The sequence below is a fragment of the Vicia villosa genome, linkage group LG1 (assembly GCF_029867415.1).
Source record: "Vicia villosa cultivar HV-30 ecotype Madison, WI linkage group LG1, Vvil1.0, whole genome shotgun sequence".
Classification (NCBI taxonomy): Eukaryota; Viridiplantae; Streptophyta; class Magnoliopsida; order Fabales; family Fabaceae; genus Vicia; species Vicia villosa.
The window spans coordinates 80,466,750-80,493,218 of record NC_081180.1 but is presented as its reverse complement, the minus strand read 5'-3'; the positions used below and the strand labels follow the sequence as shown (position 1 = coordinate 80,493,218).

The 26,469-nt window shown below is 40.8% G+C and overlaps 1 protein-coding gene across 1 annotated transcript; it reads left to right on the top strand.

The window, feature by feature from the left end:
* The first annotated feature begins 23,906 nt into the window (after nucleotides 1-23,906).
* On the top strand, nucleotides 23,907-24,995 carry LOC131647219 (uncharacterized). The gene has a single exon (XM_058917133.1). It carries the CDS (start codon nucleotides 23,907-23,909, stop codon nucleotides 24,993-24,995), a length of 1,089 nt encoding a protein of 362 aa, XP_058773116.1.
* Nucleotides 24,996-26,469: the final 1,474 nt, after the last annotated feature.

The window sequence follows — 26,469 nt, the reverse complement described above, 5'->3', positions numbered from 1 at the left end:
ACCCCGCAAGGCCGGGAACCGACAAATCAAAGTATTGCAAATACCATAAAAGTCACGGCCATCTGACCGAAGAATGCATCCATCTCAAAGATGTAATTGAAACACTGATCAAGGAGGGCCGCCTTTCGAGATACAGAAAGAAAGGGGAACCTTCCCGAAGGGACGACCACAGAAACTCTGACGAAGGGAATTCACCGGATAACAGGCCCCTACAAGTAGCACTGTCCGTCACTCGCCCAGAGGATTTCGTGCCATCAGCCGGGATCCTCACCGCACTCAGCAAATGGGAAAATTTCCCATTCACCATGGTCGTCTCCAACGGCGGGGATCCAGGCTCCCTCACCATCAGTTCAGTCAAGAGAAAGTTCGATGAGTTGCTCAGCGCCAACGCGGACCTCGGCCCCACGCTGCGGAAGTTCCGGGGAAAGTCAGAACCAATCACTTTCTACCTGGAAGAACTGCCCGACGGAGCTCCAAACGCCACAATCCCCCTGCTCGTCCGAGCTAGAATGGCGAATTTGGACGTCCGACGGGTCTTGGTCGACGAAGGCAGCTCGGTCGACATCATGTACTCCCACCTCTTCCAGACACTCCAGCTGGACGACTCACATCTCACTCCCTATGTGGGTTCGGACCTCCAAGGTTTCAACGGAGCTACCACCAAACCATGGGGTTACGTCGAGCTGATTGTCACCTTCGGAGAAGGGGAAGCCTCCAGGCAAGTCAAAACCAGATTCTTGGTGATCGACTGCAAAACCCTGTACAATTGCATTATCGGGCGCCCCACTCTAGCCGAGCTAACCGCCGTGCCCTCCACTGTTCACCTAAAGATGAAGTTTTACACAAGGACAGGACGAGTGGCCACCATCAACGCCGATATCGAAGCTGCCAGGAGAATCTTTGACGCCTCCGTCAAAGGACTAGAACTGATCGCCCCTCCGACCAACTCCAACAAAAAGCCAAGAGCCGAAGACAAACATCCTCGAGAAGACCAGCATCAGACAACCAACGTCAGCTCAGTCGACCTTGATGCACGGTTTACAGAGGAAGAACTGAAGATCGGGGAAGAAACGCAATCAAAGGCAACTCATCCCGTCCGACCTATCCCCGACGGAGATTTCGAGCTGGTCCCCCTGGGCGACAACCCCGATAAAGCAGTAAAGATCGGCAAGGGCATCCCAGATCTACCAAGGAAGCAGCTCATGGCCTGCCTTCGAGCCAATGCAGACTTGTTCGCTTGGAGCGCCGCAGAAATGCCTGGACTCGACCCCGAGGTCGCCTGCCACCACCTCTCCATCAATCCAGCCGCGAAGGCCGTAGTTCAACGTAGGCGTCGGCAGTCTCCCGAGAAAGCGGAGGCTGCCGAGAAAGCTGTAAAAGACCTCCTAGAGGCAAATTTTATTTCCGAGGCCAAATATTCAACTTGGCTCTCAAACGTTGTACTTGTTAAGAAATCTAATGGAAAATGGAGAATGTGTGTTGATAATACCGATCTTAACCGGGCATGTCCAAAGGACGCCTATCCTTTACCTAACATTGATAGACTGGTCGACAACTCGGCCGACTATAAACTATTGTCTTTGATGGATGCTTATTCAGGTTACAACCAAATCCCCATGGCGAGGAGCGACAAGCAGTGCACAGCGTTTATGACGGAGTCGGGCAACTATTACTACAACGTAATGCCCTTCGGCCTCAAAAACGCTGGGTCCACGTATCAACGGATGATGAACAAAGTTTTCCGAGGAGAGATCGGCGACACCCTCGAGGTATATATGGACGACATGATCGTCAAATCTCGAGAGGACGCCGACCACACCTCCCACCTCGAGCGGGTGTTCGAGCGGGCCAGATCCTGCAAGATGCGCTTCAACCCGGAGAAGTGTACTTTCGGCGTCCGCGCAGGCAAATTCCTCGGTTTCTACTTGACCGAACGAGGAATAGAAGCCAACCCGGACAAATGCCGAGCATTCTCCGAACTACCCACTCCTAATAATAAAAAATCCATCCAAGTCTTGAACGGGATGCTCACCGCACTATCGCGTTTCGTCGCGAAATCCGCCTAACACGCACTCCCTTTCTTTAAACTACTACGAAAAGAAGCAACCTTCGAATGGTCCGAGGAATGCGAACGAGCACTTTCACACCTCAAACAAGTGCTCTCCAAACCGCCCGTCCTTTCTCGACCCAATAACAACGAGCCTCTATATCTGTACCTAGCCGTTTCAAACGAGGCAGTCAGCGCGACTCTGATCCGAGAAAACGAAAGCGGACAAAAGCCCGTATATTTCACCAACAAAGCCCTGCAAGGCCCCGAGGTGCGATACCAACAGATCGAGAAAGTCGCCATGGCCCTTGTGATAGCGGCCAGAAGGCTGCGGTACTATTTCCTCGCCCACACCATCTTCGTCCGAACAGATCAACCCATCAAGCAGCTCCTCAGCCGACCAGATATGGCCGGCAGAATGCTAAGGTGGTCCCTCGAGCTATCGGAGTTCGACATACAGTACGAAAACAGGAAGGCATTAAAAGCTCAGGATTTGGCAGACTTCGTGGCAGAGATGACCTCGATGACCGACTCCCCAGATCCGACCAGGAACAAATGGACCATTTACGTAGATGGCGCCTCAAGCAATTCAGGAAGCGGGGCAGGAATTATCCTAGAAAACGACGAAGGACTCATCATCGAAGTATCTTTGGTCCTATCTTTCAACACGTCGAACAACCAGGCCGAATACGAAGCCCTCCTTGCAGGTCTGAGACTTGCCGAGGATGTGGGCGCACGTGAGGTCAAGATCTACACAGACTCCCAACTCGTCGATTCCCACATCAGCGGCGATTACCAAGCCAAAAACGACGTACTCGTCGAGTACCTCATGCTCGTCAAGGATAAGATGAAAAAATTCATCAAAGCAGAAGTCGAGCATATCCCCCGAGTACACAACTCGCGCGCCGACGTGTTATCCAAACTTGCGAGCACGAGAAAGAAAGGAGGAAACAAGTCGGTCATCCAAGAAATCCTACCCAGGCCAAGCATAGGCGAAAACGTGCGGGCTCCACAAATATTCGCTATCGGGGACAACCATTGCTGGATGACCCCAATATATAACTTCCTCACGAAAGACGAACTTCCCGCTGAGGCAAAGGAAGCTTCAGCGATTAAAAGACGAGCCTGTTCGTATACTATCCTCGAACACAAACTGTACCGACGAGGCTTCTCCATCCATCTCCTCAAATGCGTCGACGCTTCGCAAGCACTTGAGGTACTCCAAGAGCTTCACGAAGGAATCAATGGCCAACACCTCAGCGGACGATCACTGGCGAGGAAAGCCCTCAGAGCCGGCTACTATTGGCCGACCATGCAGCAAGACGCCAAAGAATACGTCCAGAAATGCGATAAATGTCAGCGACACGCCGACATGCACCTGGCCCCCCCGAACGAGCTCAAATCTCTCTCCTCGCCTTGGCCTTTCTCCACATGGGGAATGGACCTCCTCGGACCTTTCCCGGTCGGGTCTTACCAAAATAAATACCTAGTGGTCGCTGTGGATTACTTCACGAAATGGATAGAAGCCGAAGCGCTCGCCAAAATCACGTCCCAAAACGTGCTCCGCTTTTATAAGCGGAACATACTCGCTCGGTTTGGGGTGCCACAGGCGATCATTACCGATAACGGCACCCAATTCACGGACAAAAAATTCCAAGAGTTCATAACCAAACTCGGGACGAAACAACACTTCACTTCAGTCGAACACCCTCAAACGAACGGACAAGCTGAAGCCGCCAACCGGGTCATTCTCCGTGGACTGAAGAGAAGGTTGGGCGAGGCAAAAAAGGCTTGGGTCGAAGAGTTACACAGCGTCCTCTGGGCGTACAGGACGACCCCACACTCGACCACAGGCGAAACACCGTTCAGGTTAACCTATGGCACCGAAGCCGTGATCCCCGTGGAGATCCGAGAACCATCTCGTCGAACTGAGTCACCTCTCGAAGAGGAACTCAACGACGAAGCTATGAGAGAAGAGCTCGACATGGTCGAGGAAATCCGAACAGGATCCTCGCTCGGAGAAGCGAAACTGAAACAACAAATAACCTTACGCCATAGCACTAAAGTTATCAAACGCGGGTTCGAAATTGGAGACTTGGTCCTCCGCAGAAACATGAAAGATTCGCGCGAGGGCAAACTAGCCCCGAACTGGGAAGGTCCGTATCGAGTATACGATAAAACCGAAAACGGTGCATATTACCTCGAAAACCTTCTCGGCGAAAAACTTGCTCGACCTTGGAACACTGAAAAACTCAGACGCTACTACAGTTAGAAACAACCTAACGCTACCCGGCCGCTCGTAACGAACACGAGGAGAAGCTGGGCAAGGACTCGCACCATGGTACAAGCGCGTATGCTCCACGACAGCTTCAGTTGGATAACCCTACCAGGAGGCAAAGCCGACTACGCGGCGGGCCTTACACACAGACTCTCCGCGGAAGTACCTGCACGGCAGAACCCCAGCTCGCGATGGGATCGTTCACGCCGCGAGCACCTGACCCCGACCGCGGCCTCGAGCTCGCTTATAGCGCACACCTGCTCTGCGCACCCGGACCGTTCCCCACACGCCCGGGCCATAAACCTCGGCCGAGCACAAACATAAATATTCGATTAACAGATAAGCATAAACATTGGAGCATAAAACGCAGAACAATATTAAAAACCGACCAAACTGGCCGGGGATATCCAAATATTACAAAAACTATCCGGGCATCGCCCAACTAACTACTTTGGCACGCAGGCCACAAAACATTGGCACGCAGGCCACAAAACGGCGGGCACGCAGGCCACTATCAAGAAATTGGTTAGACATCACAATCCTCCTCCTCGGCACCGTCATCCTCACCCTGGGGCTCCTGCTCATCTTCCCAGTCCTCGAACTCCGGATTTGACTCAATCCGACCGTCCACAACCTTGTTGTACGGACCAATGCCCTTCGTCACCAAGCGCGGATTGAGGACTTTCAGCTGATCCACTGCGGCTTTAAATCCAACCCCCAGAGTAGCGACACAGTCAACCTCCAGCTCCCTCACCTTGCCCAGAAGCTGGGAGCGGGTCACCAAAGCTTTCTCGTCCTCATCCTCCTCGGCAGCAGGGAGATGAGACCTCTCCAGCTCGGCAATTCGCTCACGGAGCCTTTCCCCCTCAGCCTCCAAATCCCTGACTTTGTTCCGCTCTTTGCAGAGGTCTTCGACGATGCCGCTCTGAACCTCATACTTGTCCTTGTACTGTTCGAACTCGTGCTCCAGCTCATCATACTTGGTCTGCAGAGCATCATAGTCCTTCTGAGGGCAGACCCTTTGGGCATTGAGGGCCAAGGCCAGGGCGGCCACCCTCATCATCCCTTCAAGATCCTCGGACAAGTCCTTATCCCGGGCCGCCCGATCACGCCTGACTATATGCCTCACCTCCTCGCGCTCCAGCAGCACATTCCTCTTGGAGAAGATCCCCCTGTGCAGAGTATATGAGGGCAGCACAATGTCCTCCTCGGACGGGTTGTCATTGATAAGGGGGCGAAGTTCGGGAGTCCCCTCATTCTTTTGTTTTTTCCCGGCCGGAGAATTTCCCGAAGTCGTCCCGACCGACGAAGGGGAGCCACCGTCGGGCGCTCCCGCAGCAGCCGCCTTGACCTCCTCGACCCGCGATCGCTTCACGGTCAGCTTGATGGGCCCCTTGTTCTTTGCCCTCATCTTCACAATCTTGTCATGAAGGTCGGCCATTTTTCCTGCAAAATAAAGAGTTAGAACCGAAAGGATATTACTCGAACAAGAAATAGTTATCTCACCTAACAAAATTATCGCATCCCCATAACTCCAACACTCGAGGATGGCTTTTGTGTTGATATACCGAGGCTCCAGCATAGGGCCTCCATCTTCCTCGACTAAGGGATCCCCGTTGGGATAGGTACATACTGCCGGTCTAAACCCGTCCACGAAAGAAGCGAGCCGCTGATAACCCCCCGTATCGCGCTCATTGAGATCCTCGTCCCGGAAGATGTAATAGTCGGTCCCATGCTCGAAATGGTCAGGCTGCCACTCTAACGGGAACCGAGCAGCTGGGCCCACTCTCCTCACCCCATCCTCAATATACTCGCGTTCCTCGAACAAATGATTCTCGGCATCAGGAGTGAGCGACTTAATTATAAAATACCGGCTCTTGAAATGCTTGATAGAGTCCTGGTAGATGGCGAACAGCTTCTTCGGCTGCTTAAAGGACACCCAACTCCACTTGCCGTCCGGATCGCGCAACCTCTGCAAATGAAACACTCTGAAGAAAAGAGGCAGGGTCGCTTCGACCTCCAAGTACCCGCATACGACCTCAAAGGCCCTTAAGAACGCTAAAGCGTTGGGATGGAGCTGAGACGGGCACAGGCGCAACCAACTGAAGACACTCCGTTGCAAATGAGTGAAGGGGAGACGGAGACCAACCTCCTTAAAGACGAACTCATACATTGCGAAACGGGGACCGGGGAATTGCGAGCAGATCCTCTGATGAGATTTAGGCACAAAGGCGCCCCAAGAAGGCTCCTCGTCTTGGTCAAGGTCCTCGATGACGTTAAAGGCTTCCTTGGGACGACTTGTGAAGCGCGACGCAATCGTCCTCGGAGCAACGGCCACCCATTCCTCAAGTTTCCGCGGGGAAGTCTCGACGACGGGAACACCCTCGTCCTGCGAGCAACCAACAGCTTCATCCCCGTCTGATATGTCGAAGGCGACATCGTCTTTGTTCTCGTCGGCCATTTACCTGAAAAGCAGAGGAAACAGTGAATTCGACTGGTCAAATCCACCCTTCCACCGCAAGTCAAGTGAAAGGGCGAGGAAAAGAGACGAGGAGAGAATTCCACCCCCCTCGGACACTGACGAGCCAAATTAGAAGCACCCGCAAAGTAAAGCCGCCACGTACGGCAATGGACGGCAGGTGCATCTAGCTCCCCGGCAAACTCACACCCTAACTGAGGCATGCCGTCTCCTTCGCTCGTCTCAAGCAAATTGTTCACTATTAAATCTAAAGCATGGACGTCTAATTCAACTATTCCTGTCCCGCTCACTCAAATCTTACTCGGCAAACACATGAAAGAAATAACGATCTCCTACGACTACTCGGCAAAATCATGAAGCTTGCTCGACGCACTCATCAATCCTGCCCGCCGCACTCGAAGCTAAAACATAAAACTTAAATGAAAGCAAGGAGGAGACGAGGAACTTACTTGAAGTAGCAGAAGAAAGAAGTGCGAGACGAAGAGGAGAGCTGTGAGCGAGTCTTGTAAGTTTGCAAAATGTTAAGTGACAAATGAATGGTCTTCTCGCTCTTTATATAGGGAAAGGAGGCCAAAGGGTGTCATGATAGCCTAGGCAGCCTAGGAGACGCCATCATTGATTACACCCCCAAGGCAGCTCCATCCACGAAAGGGTGCCACGTCACGAAACAACTTTGGAAACCCAAACGGCGCAGTCTGCATTTATGCCTAAAAACGGCGCTGCAATGATGACAGTCTCCAAAACTGCCACCTGTCAGCCACACTCTGACAAACAGCAACCAAGCATGTCAAGAGGAAACCAAGGGACTGCCATCTCCTCGACGGGTCTTCGAGGACACCATCCGACCACCCTTGGCTCTTATCCCCAGCAGCCACCTTTTCCCTCGCAGACTTAGTCGTACGACGAGATCCCAATTGACGACCAACATTCGTGCTCTTGCTCGGCCAGCCTCTTGGCTAAAGTCATCACTCTCACAAGACTAATGACTTGGGGGGCTCCTGTTCTGGCCTGGGCCGAGCAGGCCCAACTCCTCTCACTAGCCGAGCAGGCCCAATTCATTGGGCCCATTTACTGGATAACCGTCAAGGAGTTATCCACGCGCGAAGACCACGCGTCACGCAGCGGGGGATTCGGTCAACCACCTCCGAACCCTACGCTATGATCATCCAGAACGTGGGTCACCTGCTGACTCAGCCCTAGCACAAGGACGTTCTGGCAGTTTCCTAGAACGTGGGCCTCCAATTAGATTCGGCCCAATTAGGAAACCTTGGCCCAGCGCTGGGGGCTATAAATACCCTCTCTCACCAGAGGGTCAGGTATTCTATTCCATTCTATTCACTCTCAACCCTCATTCTCTGATAGCTACTAACTTAAGCATCGGAGAACCTTGCAGGTACCCCCCCATCTTGCTCTCCAAGCCAGATTCTGCTGCCTTGACGATTCTTCTGATCAGGTACGATCAGAACACAAGATAAATTGAAATATATATCTTTTAAGATTTGGTTTCTATTATGTTCTATAAGAGATATATTTGTGTTAGCATGTGTTTGAATTTAGAAAAAAAAAATCAATTTTTAACAAGATTGCTTTTGGAGTTCTAATTTGTTCAAGATTTGTATCAATCAATGATCTTAATCATCATAATAAAGATTTAATTGAACGTTTGCATTGTTAGAAATATTTAATATGAAAATAATTCAACAAGATTGAATTTGTTATAATCGAGATTAAAATTAATTTTAGATATGATTAATTAAGATTGGCAATCAACATAATTAAAGATTGATTTCGTGTGCTTTTTGGAGTATCCACCGTATAAAACGACAACCCTATAAGAATTTGGAGCTGGACTTTTGTTACTATATAAGGAGATGATCTCCTTTGTGAAAACTTAAAACCTCGGAGAAAATATTTACTCCATAGGAGAGTTTTAGTTGAGTCTTGTTTTTGTAGTTTGTATACTTTATTTTTGGGAATTAATTCTAAATTAGCATAATAGAGTTTTGAGTTGTGTTACAGTCTTATCTTTCATCTTTGTATTTGAATAAACACTTGGGAGAGTGATAATGAGAGGTGCTTAGATTCAGGGGGAGCCCTGATCGAATCTTCAAGGATAGTACTACGAAAGCGACACTGGATGAAGTGAGTTCAGAGAAGACCAAATGTACTTCTGACTATTAGAGTGAAGTTCTTTCTATAGGGAGTCTTGAATGAAAATTCACGTGTAGTATTACAAAAAGATGCGTTGAACTAGGAGAGTTCAAATCAGACCAATTTGCATTTCTAACATTAAGAATGTATTTCCCTTTCATTGGGTTACCCCCTCCACACGTAGGTGATTTTGCATCGAATTGGTTTACCAATTCATGTGTTATTTATAGGGTTAATAGCTATTTACCCCCTGCCATATGGGGCCTTTACGAAAAACCCCTGTAAAATTATCCTTACATAAATGAATAAACACATGTGGCATTTAAAGAAAATGGAAAAAAACGGAAAAACAATGACACATCAACATTTTGGATGCCTTGGCATGTGGAAGGTTTTAATAGTGACTTTTTCAAAATTATAGGGTCATCCATGTGACTTTTTTTTACAGGGGGTGTAATACGGTGAACTGACTTTTTATAATTGAAATGTTGTGGTTAAGCATGAGTCGCCACCGACTTTTATTTTATCCAAACAAATTCAGAAAGGCTAAAAGAAACAGAAAAAAACCTTTTAAAGAAATCTAAGTTCGGGGGGTAATTTATGCAAAGGGAAGGTGTAAGGCACCCTTTGCATCCATGGTTTTCCATGGGCTCTTAATTGCTTTGCTTGCTCGTTTTTAGAAAATGTAGATGAAAGAGAAAAAATGGACTTTAGCTCGTAAATGAGCGTAGCCAGTTTTTGAAGAATTTTGAGAAAGAATATAGAAAATAGAGCATGGCAAGGCAATTAGGGGCAATTACCTTAAACTCAGATGATAGGTCTCTTTTTAGCCTTTCAGAATGAAAGGGTCAGTCCTTGCCATAAGTGGGCAGGAAGCCTTTCCTTTGGAGGTTGAAGGGTCGTCGAAACATCCTTTGCCATAAGACTGTCCCATGCCATAGAAGGGCAGGTAGTCTAAGGTAAGGATCAGAATAAGCCTTATTCGTAGGCAACCAGAGGATACCTCAGCCTTTTCCGTAGGCAACTTCCGAGGGTCGAGGTCATATTTGTGTATCGAAGGCAGCATCATTTAGGGTCGCATGACCTTTATTTATCGAGGCAGCATGGCTGAGGTATCCTCGTATTCGAGGGACATGGCTTATTCTGCAAAAAACCCAAAGGCAACAGGCAACAAGGCAACATAGAGGTTACCCCAAAAGCGTGCGTGTGTGCAACAATCACGTGGTTCAATTCGAAATATATTATCTTATAATTTAATGACTCTAATTCAGTTCAAAGTTGCACTCCCTAAATTACTAACCACGCAGTTTAACATAAAGCAGTAACAGTAGCAATATGGGGAAGGGGAAAATGAAGCCAGCGGATCCCCAATAGGGTTTGGCATAAGTAATAATAAAAGACAGAAAGTATCAGGGTTAAGGTTTAGGGTTACCAATACTCGTGGCATCGGCAATCGACAAACCCTGAAAATTGGAAAAGAAAGAATAAACAGAAGGGTGAGTGCATTATCAGTTCGAAGGCAAGAGAAATAACCCTAAAATAAAGGATAAATATTGTAAGGCAAAATAAATAAATAAAGAAAAATAGATACTTAGCTTTGCATTTGATCTGGCGCATAGTCGGAATAAACCTGTTGCTAACCCTGAAAAGGCATAAAGAAACAGAAAGTTTTCAGTGTAGGAATGATCCTCGCCAACCTTGATTAGAGCACAAATTAACCATGATTAATAGAATAAATGAAAACCAAACTCATTAATTATTGGTTTTCAACCTAATTAATTAAATCGGTCAAAAATAAAATTTCGATTTAATTTTAAAATGCTAAGATTGATTTTTAATCAATTATAAACAATTTTAATTAATTAAATAAATCAAATTATTCTAAAATAATTAACAAAACAAATTATTACTAAAATAAATTTATTAACTAAATATTATTAACATAAATTTTATGAGAAGGAAGGTTTTAAAATATTTTTAGAATAAATATTAATAAACAACGCAAATAATAAATAAAAGAAGAGATTATGTAATAAATAATTAAAAAAAATTGAAGAAACTTAGCTCTACTTGTATGTGATACAGGGCTGGGAGTCCATGGTGGACTACTGGATTCGCAAGCGTCGGATGTGCATACAGCATGATCGAACAATCGATTTGGTGAAGGAGCATGGCAAGTATGTACACAGGCGTAGCGTAGAATCTTGCATCAAATAGTGGCATGGCGCTTTATTAAAAATAATGTCTTGAGCATGGTTCGAACCGTAGCTCTCTTACTCAATAGCCAACAACCTTTGCCAACTGCGCCACATTTTGATCCTGTTAAGATAACGCACGCATCAGTATATAACATAAAATTGGCATATGAATTTAAAAATTAAAGAGCGCACGCCCCTGTTTCTTCTTCTTCTTCGTGGATTTCTGGAAACAACAATACTTTTGCCTACGGTTTTTTACCATAGCCATAGCCGTGATTATCCAATTTCATGATACGAAGCCGATGAACACCAAACGAAAATCCAGATCGAATAGAAACAATCTTTTAAGCGCAAAAACGTGATTAATTCCAACCAATTCGGCCTCTAACCGCGTACCCCCAAATCTCAACCTTGAAACCCTAACTATGGTAGATCACGAAACCTGTAACAAAAATCAAATTAAATAGCACAGGGAGTTTGCAAAACAAATTTTAAACATGAAAATACATTCAAACACGATTTATGATATGCATATGGATGAGTTCGGATTCGGAAAAAATTGGAGGAAAAACGTGAACACCAGGATACGTTTTTAGCGTGTTATGATCAAGGTGAACGTTCAGTCGTGTTCAAGAAACTCCAGAGGATTGATTGCAACGCCTTTATTGGTCTGAATCGATCTCCAATCCCCTCTGCTATCCTTCTGTGTTTCACGATTTTTGTGAGTTTGTGGTATGTTTTTCTGCGGCAAAAAAAAGAAGTCCCCTTAGCATCTGATAACGTTTTGTTATATATGGAGATGGATTAGGTCACTGAATTTGGAGAAGAATCAAGCAATTCCAATTGTTGAGATTTGATTTACACTTGATTGAAATTGATCATGAAATCTTTCCAAATTGGTCCAATTCTATATTTCACACCCTTTTCACGTTTTAGATTTATTCATGATATTGATTTGAATTGATTAAAATCAAATATATGACCCTTAATCATTAACTTATGATTTTTTTGATTTAATTTGATATTTAAATGAATAAATACAAAATTAGAACAAATAAATCACAAAATAGGCAAGGGTGGGTTTATGGGCTTCCTTGGAGGTAAGATTGGGCTTCTTCTTTTTGTACCTACACACATTAGTAAGAGCAAACAAACAATACATTTTAAAAAATAAAATATTAGTATAATGAATTAAAATGGTTTAATAGTTTTAATTTAAAATTCAATTAAGATTGAATTAAATATTAAACCCATAAACCACGATAATTAGTAAATAAAACTACAGCCATGAACGTATGTGTGAATAAATGCACAATTACGCAAATAATAGGCAAAGCCTAAACCCGTATAAATACAATCAAGAGGGCAAATTTTGGGGTATGACAGCTGCCCCTGTTCAATTATCTTAAACCTGAAGATGTAGAGTGGTTAGTGTGCCAGTCGGTATCTGAAGGTGGAAGATGATTGAACACTAGAATACCAAGAAATTTGCCCTAGCTGACATAGGGACTTTTGTCGGAGATGGGCTTAAAGATGCCATCTGACTTGATAAGCTTGAGAGTTAGAATGTGTCATATGTTAGACTGTTTGCATCCGCGGATGTCTGGAAAACCGTGCGTTAGGCTGAAGACAAGTCGTACGTTAGACTAATCATGATTGCATCCTCAGATGTCTGGAAGACCGTGCGTCAGGTTGATGGATAAGCCGTACGTTAGACTACCCAATTTGCATCCGTAGATGTCTGGAAGTCCGTGCGTTAGGTCGAAGAATAAATCGTGCGTTAGACTATTCTCAATTGCATCCTCGGATGTCTGGAAAACCGTGCGTTAGGTTGATGGATAAGCCGTACGTTAGACTACCCAATTTGCATCCGTAGATGTCTGGAAGACCGTGCGTTAGGTCGAAGAATAGATCGTACGTTAGACTATTCTCAATTGCATCCTCAGATGTCTGGAAAACCGTGCGTTAGGCTTTGAATAAGATTCGAATCTTTGTAATGTACCTGTCAGATAATATTTACTTGGTAACAATGTCAGTTTTATGCAATGTTTATGATGTATGTAATGCATGAGATGGAACACTTCGTATGTTATGTATGAATTATACCCGTATTCAATGTATGAATATGCATGTGATGTATATGATGTATGAATGATGTTGTTATGAGAAAATAAATCTCTGTATCATTGTGATTTGAATATTTGATCTTGTTTTGAAAATGCTCAGCTGGGGATTTATGGTTTCTGCTTGGGAGTGATCAGTAGTTTGATGTACCCTAATTTAGAGATATTGATAAACCATGTTGTAGAAGAGCTACATGTTGGATGACTGGTAGTATTGAAGATGTAAGCTCTGTTGGGGAGCCCTGTCTTTGTCGAGACGAGTATGTTTGAAGATATCTTCTTAATGATTACTCCGTGGGGATATGATCTTATGAACATGGCTCTGTGGGGAGATGTGGGTGTCTTGAAAGTTTCCCCTAGTATCATAGTAACTTACTACTTGATTCAAGACACGCCACTGAGTATTGATCAAGATGTTGAGCTGGACTTGCATAGATTTTCCCCAGTTAGCAGGAACTTTGGAAAGATTCGCCTCGCGAGGACTTTATGAGATATTTACTATGGGCGATATGCCTCTAGTAATCATAGGCTCATGACAACGTCTCACGTTAATTGGGGAGTAGCTTCAGATATACTTGGATGCATGCCCCTGGTTGTTCGAGCATCCATGAGAGATTCTCGGAATCTTGACTTGATTGCCCCAGATTGATTGGATAAAACATGTCATGCCCCTTGTATACGTAAGAGACATGGCTTCTTGGAGTAATTTTGTTTGTCGGGATAACCTTCAGTCATTAGCCATACCCTGTGCAAGTTTATTCTGATGCTAACATTTTGAAATTATGTAGCAGAATATGTTTAATAATGAATTCATGAGATGCAATGCATACGTCTGTCTTGAGTTTTTTGAAAAACATTAAAACTGGAGATGTAAAAACATGACATTTGTAAGAACATGATATTTATAACAACGTGCCGTTTGTAAAAACATGACATCAACTTGGCATTTATGGTAAACCTTAAGGAGTCAGGATACCCTTTTGGTGACAGTATGCTTTTGAACTAACCATGCTTCAATTAGGACTTTCAAGGGTTGTAACGTGGCTTGGTTCACGGTTTAAGAAACAAAGGATAAAGGCTCAAAATTTGATTGTACCCACCCCTCTTCGTGATGATCTTCAATCCTAAGCTCAGTTGATTCAGCTTATGCATTCAGGTTCCAAGAGACTTTTGGATTTGCACCTTTGATAATGATGATGGTTCACAAGCGGAGAGAACTTTTGAGATGGCAGTCACTTCTTCCTTTTGGTGGCCACAACTTTGAGTTGTTCAAGAATTTATTGACTTCATTTTTTTTTTTTCATCTTTTTGATATCCCTAACTTTTGCCTGAACTGTCTATTTTGAGCTTACAGTCAGCGGGAGGCCTTGATTTTTGCTTAAGTCATCTTTTGATTTTTTGACTTAGCAGGCTTTTCTTTGTATATATGTTTTTTCATTTTTTTTTCTTTTTGAGAGATATTGACTGCCTTGTTTGATGATTGATGAACCATCATTGTCTTTTGATTGACATTTCCAACACTTCTTTGATGTGTGCGGATGAACGCTTGTGGTTGAAACCTTTGTTGAAAGGTGTACCGACTGATTCTCTTAAAATAGAATACACAACCAAATTAACTGAGAACTACCCTGCCCCAGGTTATGATCAAGGGTTTTAATTAGTACAAGAAAGAAACTTCTACTTCTTAGGCTCAAAAGGGTTGACGAGGGATTAACATCCTTATATCTCCACTGTTTAGGAATTGAAACAATGCCTGTACATCGTCAGCATAGTCCGCTCAAAAGCATATTGTACGAGATTGCGGTATCATTTTCATCATCCTCCCTCAAAAGGTTTACAGCTTAGCAGAAGTTGAATATTATAAAACATACGCAAAGTAAAGACATAATTTAGAATGAGTGATAGCGAAATAATTTATTCAAGACAAATATATGCAATGCACTGATGATGATTATTAAAACAGATAATGTCTATCATGAGTCGAATGTTTAAACAAACAGGAAAGAACTTCCAAATGAAAGTAGATCTAATGATCCAAAAGTTCGTCCGTCGAGACGTCAATCAATCTTGTCATGACTAGGCATAGGAGCGGTGATCACCACAGGGGTTTCAGGAGGGTTGGATTTGATTTCTCCGTCATTGATCAGATCTTGAATCTTATTCTTTAATGTCCAGCAATTGTTTGTGTAATGTCCAAGACTGTTGGAATGGTACGCGCACCTCGCATTGGGTTTATAGTAGGTGTTAGAATTCGTTGGCTCGATTGCCCTGAGCGTCTGGATCATATGAGTGAATTGATTGTTGTGACTCAGTTGTCGTGATTCCATTATCGTGACTCAGTTGTCGTGACTCAGTTGTCGTGACTCAGTTGTCGTGATTCCATTATTGTGACTCAGTCGTCGTGATTCCATTATCGTGACTCAGTTGTCGTGATTCCATTATCGTGACTCAGTTGTCGTGATTCCATTATCGTGACTCAGTTGTCCTGATTCCATTATCGTGACTCAGTTGTCGTGACTTTGTTGTCGTGGTCTTTTCTGATTTGAGTGTCATGATTAAATCTTTAATGGCACGCTTCAACGGTTTACCATCCTTTACACCATAACCAGGATTGTTCGGATAATAAGCGCATCTCGCATTGTAATTGTACCCCAAGAATAGGAGTGCCTTTAATTCTACTTGCCCCTTGGCCAAGTGAAAGATTATTTTCTAGAACTGGTTGTTCTGAGCCTGAAGATTTCTAACTGATTGCTCGAGATCCATGATGCTGAAATAAACAGCGGAAAGATGAGAGACCTGTTTATAGAAACCTGTGGTGCGATGTTATGAATGCAGATGCAATATTTTCAAGGAATTTAGTTAGCAACATTTAGACAATGATTTGGTCGCTTATTTGTTTGAACAATTCTGACTCTTGTCTTTGAACGTCCTTCTTTGAGAATCAAGCTCACCATATCGAGTGGGTCATCGCCTCTGATTCGGGATACTTCTGAATTTAAAGATACATGGCTAGAGGAAAATAAATCCTCTTGCCCCTTGATAGGCATCGAGTCTCTGAATTGGAAGGTATGTGGCCAGAGGAAAATAAATCCTCTTGCCCCTTGATAGGAATTCAGCCCTTGATAAGAGTACTTGAAATTGCGCGCCCTAAATTCCTAAGATCCTTGAAAGAGTTAGTGAATTATGTTATGCTTATGATGTCATGATGTTATGCGAATGAAGTTCATTTGGCATAGTGTGAGATAGTAAGGGCAAACACGTCCTTTTAACAAAATCTGCGAAGAAACGAAGGTTAGTAGTGAACATCAATAAGTCACCCAAGTCACGCAAGTCACACAAGTCACACAATTTTCGGCTCAAGGCTTGCATGGAGTCTGATCAGGTGTCCTTCCCAAGGGTATTTCTATGGATAAGGAGATTTCAGCAACGGGTTCTACCGAGTTACCCAGAATTGTCAGCCCCTCTAAAGCACCCTCGAACATGATACATACATACCATGCAATGATACTTTGAGAAAAGGCCTATCTGAGTTGTAGTATCGGGTAGCGACTATGCTCTCAACATACATCAAGAGTAGTCCCCCCACTACGTTCCTAAAAGTCAGGATGGGTTAAAGGTAACTAAAGGTCCTTAAGCTCCGACTCACCCACGGACATCCGCACGAACCTCCCTCATACAAGAGAAGCATGCAAACACCCATAGAGGCCTAACTTAAGCGTGAACTCTCATATTGACCAATCCTCCACATACATGAAGGAGGTCGCCATGACTATGCCACTTCCTATCTTAGATGTACTTGAATCCGGGTGTAGGATTCGTCCTTCAGTTAATTCCCAAAACAGCCCTGAAAAATAAAGCAAGCAAAGCAAACAATAGAATACAATTAAGTGATCCTAAACTTTTAAGGTAACCCCTCTTTTATCGAAAAATCCCCAGCAGAGTCGCCAGTTCTGTAATACGGTGAACTGACTTTTTATAATTGAAATGTTGTGGTTAAGCATGAGTCGCCACCGACTTTTATTTTATCCAAACAAATTCAGAAAGGCTAAAAGAAACAGAAAAAAACCTTTTAAAGAAATCTAAGTTCGGGGGGTAATTTATGCAAAGGGAAGGTGTAAGGCACCCTTTGCATCCATGGTTTTCCATGGGCTCTTAATTGCTTTGCTTGCTCGTTTTTAGAAAATGTAGATGAAAGAGAAAAAATGGACTTTAGCTCGTAAATGAGCGTAGCCAGTTTTTGAAGAATTTTGAGAAAGAATATAGAAAATAGAGCATGGCAAGGCAATTAGGGGCAATTACCTTAAACTCAGATGATAGGTCTCTTTTTAGCCTTTCAGAATGAAAGGGTCAGTCCTTGCCATAAGTGGGCAGGAAGCCTTTCCTTTGGAGGTTGAAGGGTCGTCGAAACATCCTTTGCCATAAGACTGTCCCATGCCATAGAAGGGCAGGTAGTCTAAGGTAAGGATCAGAATAAGCCTTATTCGTAGGCAACCAGAGGATACCTCAGCCTTTTCCGTAGGCAACTTCCGAGGGTCGAGGTCATATTTGTGTATCGAAGGCAGCATCATTTAGGGTCGCATGACCTTTATTTATCGAGGCAGCATGGCTGAGGTATCCTCGTATTCGAGGGACATGGCTTATTCTGCAAAAAACCCAAAGGCAACAGGCAACAAGGCAACATAGAGGTTACCCCAAAAGCGTGCGTGTGTGCAACAATCACGTGGTTCAATTCGAAATATATTATCTTATAATTTAATGACTCTAATTCAGTTCAAAGTTGCACTCCCTAAATTACTAACCACGCAGTTTAACATAAAGCAGTAACAGTAGCAATATGGGGAAGGGGAAAATGAAGCCAGCGGATCCCCAATAGGGTTTGGCATAAGTAATAATAAAAGACAGAAAGTATCAGGGTTAAGGTTTAGGGTTACCAATACTCGTGGCATCGGCAATCGACAAACCCTGAAAATTGGAAAAGAAAGAATAAACAGAAGGGTGAGTGCATTATCAGTTCGAAGGCAAGAGAAATAACCCTAAAATAAAGGATAAATATTGTAAGGCAAAATAAATAAATAAAGAAAAATAGATACTTAGCTTTGCATTTGATCTGGCGCATAGTCGGAATAAACCTGTTGCTAACCCTGAAAAGGCATAAAGAAACAGAAAGTTTTCAGTGTAGGAATGATCCTCGCCAACCTTGATTAGAGCACAAATTAACCATGATTAATAGAATAAATGAAAACCAAACTCATTAATTATTGGTTTTCAACCTAATTAATTAAATCGGTCAAAAATAAAATTTCGATTTAATTTTAAAATGCTAAGATTGATTTTTAATCAATTATAAACAATTTTAATTAATTAAATAAATCAAATTATTCTAAAATAATTAACAAAACAAATTATTACTAAAATAAATTTATTAACTAAATATTATTAACATAAATTTTATGAGAAGGAAGGTTTTAAAATATTTTTAGAATAAATATTAATAAACAACGCAAATAATAAATAAAAGAAGAGATTATGTAATAAATAATTAAAAAAAATTGAAGAAACTTAGCTCTACTTGTATGTGATACAGGGCTGGGAGTCCATGGTGGACTACTGGATTCGCAAGCGTCGGATGTGCATACAGCATGATCGAACAATCGATTTGGTGAAGGAGCATGGCAAGTATGTACACAGGCGTAGCGTAGAATCTTGCATCAAATAGTGGCATGGCGCTTTATTAAAAATAATGTCTTGAGCATGGTTCGAACCGTAGCTCTCTTACTCAATAGCCAACAACCTTTGCCAACTGCGCCACATTTTGATCCTGTTAAGATAACGCACGCATCAGTATATAACATAAAATTGGCATATGAATTTAAAAATTAAAGAGCGCACGCCCCTGTTTCTTCTTCTTCTTCGTGGATTTCTGGAAACAACAATACTTTTGCCTACGGTTTTTTACCATAGCCATAGCCGTGATTATCCAATTTCATGATACGAAGCCGATGAACACCAAACGAAAATCCAGATCGAATAGAAACAATCTTTTAAGCGCAAAAACGTGATTAATTCCAACCAATTCGGCCTCTAACCGCGTACCCCCAAATCTCAACCTTGAAACCCTAACTATGGTAGATCACGAAACCTGTAACAAAAATCAAATTAAATAGCACAGGGAGTTTGCAAAACAAATTTTAAACATGAAAATACATTCAAACACGATTTATGATATGCATATGGATGAGTTCGGATTCGGAAAAAATTGGAGGAAAAACGTGAACACCAGGATACGTTTTTAGCGTGTTATGATCAAGGTGAACGTTCAGTCGTGTTCAAGAAACTCCAGAGGATTGATTGCAACGCCTTTATTGGTCTGAATCGATCTCCAATCCCCTCTGCTATCCTTCTGTGTTTCACGATTTTTGTGAGTTTGTGGTATGTTTTTCTGCGGCAAAAAAAAGAAGTCCCCTTAGCATCTGATAACGTTTTGTTATATATGGAGATGGATTAGGTCACTGAATTTGGAGAAGAATCAAGCAATTCCAATTGTTGAGATTTGATTTACACTTGATTGAAATTGATCATGAAATCTTTCCAAATTGGTCCAATTCTATATTTCACACCCTTTTCACGTTTTAGATTTATTCATGATATTGATTTGAATTGATTAAAATCAAATATATGACCCTTAATCATTAACTTATGATTTTTTTGATTTAATTTGATATTTAAATGAATAAATACAAAATTAGAACAAATAAATCACAAAATAGGCAAGGGTGGGTTTATGGGCTTCCTTGGAGGTAAGATTGGGCTTCTTCTTTTTGTACCTACACACATTAGTAAGAGCAAACAAACAATACATTTTAAAAAATAAAATATTAGTATAATGAATTAAAATGGTTTAATAGTTTTAATTTAAAATTCAATTAAGATTGAATTAAATATTAAACCCATAAACCACGATAATTAGTAAATAAAACTACAGCCATGAACGTATGTGTGAATAAATGCACAATTACGCAAATAATAGGCAAAGCCTAAACCCGTATAAATACAATCAAGAGGGCAAATTTTGGGGTATGACAGGGGGTTTTTCGTAAAGGCCCCATATGGCAGGGGGTAAATAACTATTAACCTATATATATATATATATATATATATATATATATATATATATATATATATATATATATATATATATATATATATATATATTGCTTTTATTTTGTTTGCTATGCAATTATCTTGTTTTACACATTGTTTACAACATTGTGTCTGAAATTTTGTCACGCGAATAACATATTTTCAACCTTATTACCTAATAGATGACCTCTCAACCTGTTAACCAATACGTCGGTATTAAGTTTCAACAGTGACACCAAATATTAACGATTGTTCCATTAATATCAACAGTAAATACATATATTAAACCTAAATCAATGTCTAGACGTTACCATCAAATAGATGACAAACTTTAATCTAGTAATTACTAGTACCATTAAAATATCAAATCATACAATGAAAACATGTTTTAGGTAGATAATTCAAAACAAACATTAAGAACGAAGAATCCATCAATATTAAAACTTAAGAAGAATTACATAGAACAACATGGTCGAGATCAAAACATAAGTAACAATAAAACCCCAACCAACCCCAACAAAAGAGAGAATTAGCTATGCTTACTCATTGTAGCTTTACAATCAAGCCCTAGAATAAAGAAGTTGAAAATCATCTCTTGACGATTCCTCAGACTATACTTCCTCCCTCGATCGTCCTCTCTTATTCTCTCCCATTGTAATTTGAGGTAAGAACCTAATATCACTGAGGAACGACCTCGAATCCACTGATTTCTCCAAATGAACTTCTTGGCACCCCTATTTATAGGGTTAGAAAGTGTAGGCTTGCTAAGCGCATCTCTCAGGCTCGCTTGGTGCGGCTACTTTCTTATATGTTAAGTAATGCTAGGTACCCTATGACTAGTCTTTCCGCATATGCTTGCTAAGCGCACCACCCACGCTCTCTTAGCCAACAAACATTTACTTCACATTGAATTAACTTAATCCTGAAGTCTTTGAACCGCCTTTGCTCGCTAAGCGCGTATGTATTCTTGGCTTAGCGAGTCTTAATTTGTTGGGAAATTCTTTGGTTTGGTCTCTTGTGTTGTTTTGGTGATTTCTTGATTCTTTTTGCCTATTTTTAATCAATGCACATTTAAAATGTCCAAACACGCATTTTATTACTTTTCATTGATAAATCAAGAGTTTTTCATTTAATTTCTTGTAAAATAAGTTAATAAATGTTTATGTATCTAATGTATTTTTGGCACTTATTATGAGGGCACCGAGATAGAGCATGAAGGGGACAAGGCAGTGGCAGAAGAAACTAGCAAGGAGGACGTTGCTTGTGAGGAGACCTCCTTCTAGGAAGGGAAGACCTAAGAGGATAGTTATTATGCGTGTGGATTTCATGTTGCCCATTTGTGTCTTTTGTAATTTTGTCCTTAAAGGTGCTTATGTAATGATTATGCCCTTAGGAGTTTTTGTGTAATGTTTTACGACGCCATTAAGAGCTTTTTCTGTACCTTTTACCTCTTGAGGGCTTGATTACTAAAGTTGTGGCATGAGATTCGCTTTCCTTACTTTTTTCTCGTGTTGCTTCCACCGTGGAGTGCCATTATACTTGCTAAATGTACAATCAGTGACAACCTCTAGTTGTGTAGGGCTGTTAGAGGGTTTTAGGGTTGTTATAGTGTTAGAGAAAGCTCACACAGGAAAGGTGAGAAGCTCTCTATATTGATATTTTATGGAAGTAATAACAACACTTCTTTTTCCAAGGAGCGTGAGAAATGGATAATTGTTTCTCCTATTATTTTGGAGAATGTTCCCTCTTTGATTGTCTCTCCCATACTGTTACGGGATAGAGACACATCATTCCCCAAGTTTGTATAAATGGGTGAGTGATATAAATAACAGGCGACATAACTAAATAACGGACACAAATTTCAACAAATGGGCGACCAGGAAGCCGTTATAGTTGCGTGGGTTGATCCTAAAACACGAATTAAGAGACTCTGACAAGAGATAAGTCTAGTGAGGAAGATGGTCGGAACAAGGTTAACGCTCAAATGCCGCTGGATGATACAAAAAAGTAAAGTTGATATTATAATCGACAACATTGGTTCATTAGACGACTTGAATGAACAATTTCTTAGATTTGGCGTTCTATAATCTATGGAGTTTCTATCATTATTGCCTCCCGCATAATAATTCTTATATCAGACTAGTGGAAGGTGATATTAATCTCAAGATTACTTGATCCATGAAGTGGATACTGATATTTTAAAATATAAATACTGTTATAATAATCTATTATTATTATATTTTGAAATAGTAACAAACAATACATGTCCATCATGCATATAAAGTTTTCAACTTTGCACAGTAGTCATGCACAATAAATGCTAAAAGCTCACTACTATAAATACCACTTCGTGGTATATGTAAAATACACCAATCGTTTTACGAGAAATTATATACTACCAGTCTCTTCTATCTCTCTGTATTCAGTATTCTTAACACGTTATCAGCACGATCGTTTCTATCAAAAGTGTTTACTACACTAGGTATATATTCTATACTTATCACTTTAATCTTTTTTATTTTTTTTTTATTTTGCCCCGGTTATAGAAAACTGGCATCCAATCAAGTGATTTATAACTAGTGTGGCTATTTTTATTATAAATTTTGTATGGAGGTTTAAAACCCCATATACCATTATTAACATTTATATTTATATATTTACTAACTTTTATATTTAGTGGAGGTTTAAAAACCACCATATGCTGTTACTAACTTTTATATTTAGTGGAGGTTTAAAAACCACCATATGTTGTTACTAACTCTTATATTTAGTGGAGGTTTAAAAACCCCATATGCAATTACTAACTTTTATATTTAATGGAAGTCTGAGACTCCTAATGCAAACACTAACTTTTATATTTCAGTGGAGGTCATAATCCCATTTGCAGATATTAACTTCTATATTCAATGGAAGTCTGAGACTCCATATGTAAATATTCTTTTAATATTCAACGGAGGTCTAAAATCCCATACGCATGTACTAATTTTTATCATATGTGTTCATTTACCTTATATGTTATAAATTATACTTATCTCCAACACTTATAACGGTCATATATATTTTTTTTCAACACACTTAATTTTTGGTTTAATATTCTTTTAATCAACCTTTTTCTTTTTCTTTTTCCTTTTCCCCAACGGTAATATAACAACCATTTTTACCTCTATAAATACTCCAACTTCTTTCATAATTTTCACATCATTCTCAAAACATCTACCTACATTTTTTTTTTCAAATGGTTGATTTTCTTATTTTGCTCATCACCCTCATTGTAATCATTTTTTTAATTTTCAGTCTTATTATGCATGAAGAATTAGGTAAGAATTTTGTAGCTTTAATAATAATTCTCGTCTTACCATTACTTATCATAGCTTTGTTTGTTAGTAGAGGTTTTAAATAATGTGTAATCATGAATTTTGTGATTGAATAAATTGATATTTCTTTTAGTTTTTAAATATTGATTATGTTCATCTGAATTATAGATATAATCATGTCCAATCTTAAGCATCAATTCAAAATTCTAAGCATAATTGGGGAGAACTTCAAAACCTGGAACAACAATTTAATAGAGTACCTTTCATGCGAGGGACTTAACAAAATCCTTGAAGGAGACAATTCTGGAAAAACAACAGATGACCCAGAAGAAATGGAAAAGAAAAAGTCAAAAGTTAATAGAATAATAAAGCACCATCTTGACGATGGATTGCAAACAGAATACTCAAATGCTAAAGATCCCAAGATTTTATGGGACAAAATTAAAGCAAGATTTGGACATCAGAAGAAAGTCCTGTTACCCTCATTAATGGATCAGTGGAACAAGTTACAGTTCCAAGATTACAAAACTGTCATTGCATATAATTCTGCTATGCACCAGATTATAGCAAAGCTAGAATTTTGTGGCAAAACTATAACTGAAAAAGAAAAGTTGGAAAAAACTTTTTCAACTTTCCATGCATCTCAGGTATTATTGCAACAACAATATAGAATGAGGGAATACACTGAGTATTCTGATTTAGTTGCAGCTCTTCTGGTGGCAGAACAAAATAATGAGCTCCTTATAAAAAACCACCAGGCACGACCCACAGGAACAATGCCATATCCTGGAATTAATGCCACGACCTTTAATCGTGGGTGTGGTGGCTTTAATCTTCTTAAGAGACGTGGTGGTCATGTTCGTTCTGATGGTAATAATGGTCATGCTCGTTTTGATGGTCAATATCAAGGAGGATATCATGGTCGAAACCTTTTCCACGGTCGAAACTATTTTCGTGGTAGAGGACGTGGACGAGGTCATATGAATAATTATAGATCCCCCATATATGACCAAAATAATTGGAATCGCAAAGGAAAGGGTAAGTATATCCAAGAAGGTCCCTCAAGGAATTATGAAGATATATGCTACAGATGCGGAAAGAAAGGCCGTTGGTCTAAGATGTGTAGAACACCAGAACACTTGTGTAAAAGACCAATGGCATATGCTGAAGAAAAGAGAAAAGAAGTGAATTTTAATGAGATTGAACCCAGAAACAATAATACCTATTTTGAGACTGCTGACTTTGTTGGAGGTGAAACTGATTAAGTAACTATTTAAAATATGTATTTGAATAATGTTTGGTGTGCTTGTTTTATATTTGAAATATGTATCAACTTAAGCATTTGTATGTTGTTGAGATGTATCTTATGTTTGCATGAAATAATAATGTTTAATATGTTGTTAATTTACTCTATTTAATCTTATGTCTATTTTAAGAAGGTTATACATGGAACATGTCAAAGACATTTGCATTCCGGACAGTGGAACTACACACACAATCCTCAAAAGTAAGAAATATTTTACTGACATAAATCCCACTAAAGGTATAATAAATACAATCTCAGGTCCTGCAGATTTGATTGAAGGAACAGGTAATGCTATGTTCATATTACCAAATGGGACAAAATTTGTCATTAATAATGCTTTATACTCTCCAAAATCAGAGAAATTTGTTGAGTTTTAATGACATATATCGTCAAGGATACGATACTGAAACTGCAACTGACGGTAATATGAAATACATTAATATTACTTCTAATGTTTTGGGAAAGAAGAAAATTTTAGAAAAATTACCAAAATTGCCTTCTGGTTTGCATTACACATATATACATGAAATTGAATGCAATTTAGTAGTAAAAGAAGATCCCAAAATTGTGATTTTATGGCATGACCGTTTAGGTCACCCTGGTTCAACAATGATGCGTAAAATAGTTAAAAGTACACATGGTCATCCATTGAAAAGTTTAAAACTTACACAAGATGATAAACCATGTGAAGCTTGCTCACTTGGCAAACTAATTGCAAAGCATTCACCAGGAAAGATTCAGACAGAATCGCCTGCATTTCTTGAAAGAATTCAAGGAGACATATGTGGACCTATCCATCCACCGTTAGGATCATTCAGGTATTTTATGGTATTAATTGATGCTTCTAGTAGATGGTCATATGTATGCTTGTTGTCAAGTCGTGATATGGCATTTGCAGAATTTCTTGCACAAATAATTAAACTTAGAGCTCAATTTCCTGATTATACTATAAAGAAAATTAGACTTGACAATGCTGGTGAATTTACATCTGAATCATTTAATAATTATTGCATGTCAATTGGTATTACTGTTGAACATCATGTTCCTCATGTACATACACAAAATGGTTTAGCTGAGTCATTAATCAAATGTCTTCAATATATTGCTAGACCATTAATAATGAGAACTAAACTACCAGTTACTGTTTGGGGTCATGCAATTTTACATGCTGCAGCACTCATCCGTCTAAGGCCAAGTGCTGATCATAAACATACCCCTTATCAACTTGCAATTGGTAAGGAACCAAATATTTCTCATTTAAAGATTTTTGGATGTGCAGTATATGTCCCAATATCACCACCACAAAGAACAAAGATGGGTCCTCAAAGGAGATTAGGTATATATGTGGGGTATGAATCACCATCTATTATTAGATATCTTGAACCTTTAACAGGTGATGTTTTTCAGGCAAGATTTGCTGATTGTCATTTTGA

Coding starts and splice junctions, on each gene's coding strand:
- LOC131647219 (XM_058917133.1), top strand. CDS start 23,907: ATGTCCAATCTTAAGCATCAATTCAAAATTCTAAGCATAATTGGGGAG.